At 40.3% G+C, this 3,635-nt stretch overlaps 1 protein-coding gene across 1 annotated transcript; it reads right to left on the reverse strand.

Annotated features, from left to right (window-relative positions):
* Positions 1-1,649: 1,649 nt before the first annotated feature.
* Positions 1,650-2,810, reverse strand: LOC125196880 (putative GATA transcription factor 22). The gene is made up of 3 exons (XM_048095540.1): positions 2,620-2,810; positions 2,321-2,542; positions 1,650-2,106 (listed from the first exon to the last, which is right to left on the reverse strand). Exons 1-3 carry the CDS (start codon positions 2,794-2,796, stop codon positions 1,813-1,815), a joined length of 693 nt encoding a protein of 230 aa, XP_047951497.1. The 5' UTR covers positions 2,797-2,810; the 3' UTR covers positions 1,650-1,812.
* Between the last annotated feature and the right edge of the window lie 825 nt (positions 2,811-3,635).

Raw genomic sequence — 3,635 nt, forward strand, 5'->3', positions numbered from 1 at the left:
TGAAACCGTCGTTGAGGAGATCCGATTTTATGTTTACTCCAATCGATTGGATCACGGTCAGTTGTATGGAGAAGGGAGATAAACGGGGCCAGAACCTCGTGCTCCCTCGTAGTTTTAAGGAGCTGAGGCAAATTGGTGTAACGAAATACGGTGCTTCCTTCGTGAGAGTTTTGGACGTTAGAGGAGCTGAGATCAACGACATTCGCGTGGTGAGAGTGATCGATCGGATTGATTTTGCTAGCCATGAACCGGCTGAGGAGGAATCAAGTGTACGAGTCACAATCACGTGCTTGGAGAAGGGAGATGCTGTTGCGGAGGAGGTCTTGGTGCCACCTCGTCATACCCTCGAGGAGCTGAGGGAGGTTGGTGTGGAGAAATACGGTGCTTCCTTCACGAGAGTGTTGAGCGAAGAAGGATACGAGATCAATGACATCCGGGTGGTGAGAGATGGGGATCATATTGTTTTCGCCCGCCAGGCTGAGGAACCGGTTGTAAGAGTCTTGGCCACCTGCTTGGAGAAGGGAGATGCGGAAGGGAGGCTCTTGGTGGTGCCTCGTTGCCTCGGGAAGTTGAAGGAGGTTGGTGTGAAGATATACGGTGCTCCTTTCGTGAGAGTGTTGAGTGAGGATGGAAATGAGATTGATGATATCCGGGTGGTGAAAAATTGGGATAGGGTCGTTTTCGCTAGCCCTAAACCGGCTGAGGAAGAATCAAGTGTACGAGTCATAATCACGTGCTTGGAGAAGGGAGATGATGATGCAGAGGAGGTCCTGGTGCTACTTAGTAGCCTCGAGGATTTGAAGCGTATTGGTGTGGAAAAATATGGTGCTTCCTTCACGAGAGTGTTGAATGAAGAAGGAGATGAGATCAATGACATTAATGAGGTGAGATATGGCGATCGGATTGTTTTCGCTAGCCAGAAACGGGTTGAGGAGTCGGGTATTCATGTCATGTTCAAGTGCTTGGAAAAGGGAGATAATGTGTTGAAGCTCCTGAGGCTACCTCGTAGCCTCGAGGAGCTGAAGGGGGTTGGTGTGAATAAGTATGGTGCCCGATTCGTGAGAGTGTTGAATAAACAAGGAGATGAGATCAATGACATTCGGGAGTTGAGAAACTACGATTCGATTGTTTTTGCTAGCCCGAAGGTGTTGAGGGTCATGATCACCTGCCCGGAGAAGGGAGATGATGTGGGGAAGCTCATGGTGCTACCTCATAGCTTTGAGGAGTTGAAGTGGGTTGGTGTGAAGATATATGGTGCCTCATTCGTGAGAGTGTTGAACAAAAAAGGAAATGAGATCAACGATATTAGTGAGGTGAGAGACGACAGTCATATCCTTTTCGCCAGCAATAAACCGGTCGAGGAATCGAATGAACTAAAACGGGAAGAGTTGAATGAATCTGACCGGATCTCATGCTTGGCAATGTTGAGTGAGATGTGGCACTCTATCATAAAGACCTATAAATTTAATTTATTCGGGAAATGAGATGATAATCTCCGTAAGATGATTTTGATTTATTGTTATAGATGTTAGCATTTATTTTGATTTATTTTTATAGATGTTAGAATTTGATTTTTAATTTATTTTAATATATTTTTTAGTATTCTAAATATTTAGATATGTGTAGACAATCCAAAATCATTCCAACGGTTTGCCACAAAAATTTAAATTATTACTACTCATTTCTCCTTATTTAAAATCACAAAATGATCAACACCATAAAATCTAAGTGGTGGACCTTCTACAAACTGATGGATCACAAAAACAAACAAAAAAAAACTAAACTTCTCTCTTTCTCTAAATCAAATAAAAATCAGCCATGAACAAGGCCAGAAGATAGGGCCATGAGCAAGATTGCAGCTTCCTTCTCATCTTGAGGGAAAACTCGATGAATTAATGCCAATTTGTTGCTCAAATTTATCAAGAAATCCTCAAATTCCATCTTCCTCCCATTGCTATTACTAGTAGATGATCCACCACCACCCACTTTGCACCGTTTGGCCTTCACCTTCATCGGCTGCGGTGGTGCCACTCCAACGTTGCTTGCTGCCGCGGCCATGGCCCGCCTCGCCTTCCTTTGCCTAATCCCGCACGCATTGCAAAGAGACTACACAATTTGGTAGCATATAGAATCATGTGAGGATTATTGAGAGATAAAATGTGTTTGAAAAAAACGGATCGTGTCTCATATTTTATTATAAAACTATAAATTAATTGCCTATTAAACACAAAAAAATAGGTCATTTCTAGGTTTAATTTGTTGTAATCTTTTAAAACACGTACTAAAATCAAATGAGACATTTTATCGTATAGTTAATTACCTTGGGGCCTTTCGGACCGCTTCTCCAAAGAGGGGTCTTGGTTGTGTGGCAATCCGAGCAAACCCTAATAGGGTTGTAAGATAAATTCAGATCGGACGAAGCCATCATCACCTTCTTTACTTCCTTCTTCGCCTTCGAAGATATCCATTTCACTCCATTTTCGACCTTGTTTTCGATCTCATAGCACGATGATGATCCTCTATGACACCCATAGTACTCAACCTAATTAAGACAAAGATAATAATTAGTTGATGTATTTATTACACATTAATCATACAATAATAAAATAAAATATATACCTGGGGTTGGTACAAATGGGGATATTGGTAAAACCCCATGTGATGATCTTCACTTGGATCGAAGAAAACACGAAAAGGGGCCGAAGACGAGACAATTTGATGTTGCTCGTCATGCTTTTCGACGTTATACTCCATTTGCTCCACTGGAGAAAGACAAGGAGAAAGGTTAAGGTTCATTACACTTTCTTGATCAAAAAATGATGAGTGTGTAAAAACTAACTTGTTAGAGGTGTTTTAAAAGAGGGGGTGGGGTGGGGTGGGTTGAGGGTGACATTCACGTGACATCATGACAACCAAACAAAACAAAAATGAAGAAGTAGTAAAAAGGAAGGAGCAGAATGCTACCACATGACCATTTGACACAACCCTATCTCCTAAACTTCTATTTCTAACACACCAATGCTTTTTATTCATGTTCACATTCTTAGTAAATAGTAAATACAACAGTTGTTAATTGGTTTAGTGAACCATGTTTGGTTTCTTAGATATGTTATTTCTATATCTTTGGTTTGTACATGTTACTAGATAGGAAGGCGGACCGGCCAAGAGAATAATCCTTCCTTCACGACCCATAAAACGATATATTGCCAAGTTCGATTTTAGTAAGTGTACCTCACCGGGTCTACTTAATTAATTTACGAAAAGTTGGACCTTCATTACGCTCATAACAAATTCGATAAATTTAATAAAATTCGTGTGTTTTACAACATATTGGTGTGTTAGTTCAAGAAATATACATGTAAGATATCACTCTTAGGTTGTTTTAGCGAAACAAACACGCGGCCTAGGCCTAGGCCGGGGGGTGGACATAGAAAAAAATAAATAGTGGGAATTATGTTTCTTAAATTTCTTTGGATAAGACTCAAGAGTGTTGACATAGATTTTTGCTTAATAACTTCAAAAAATTTGTATTCACAAAAAAATTCCTAACTAGTAGCCCAAAATTAAGGATAAATGTCTACATGCTAAGCAAAACTATGCTTATTATAACTAGATGATAAGTTTTTAATTTTTTT

The sequence above is a fragment of the Salvia hispanica genome, chromosome 6, assembly GCF_023119035.1.
Source record: "Salvia hispanica cultivar TCC Black 2014 chromosome 6, UniMelb_Shisp_WGS_1.0, whole genome shotgun sequence".
Taxonomy (NCBI): domain Eukaryota; kingdom Viridiplantae; phylum Streptophyta; class Magnoliopsida; order Lamiales; family Lamiaceae; genus Salvia; species Salvia hispanica.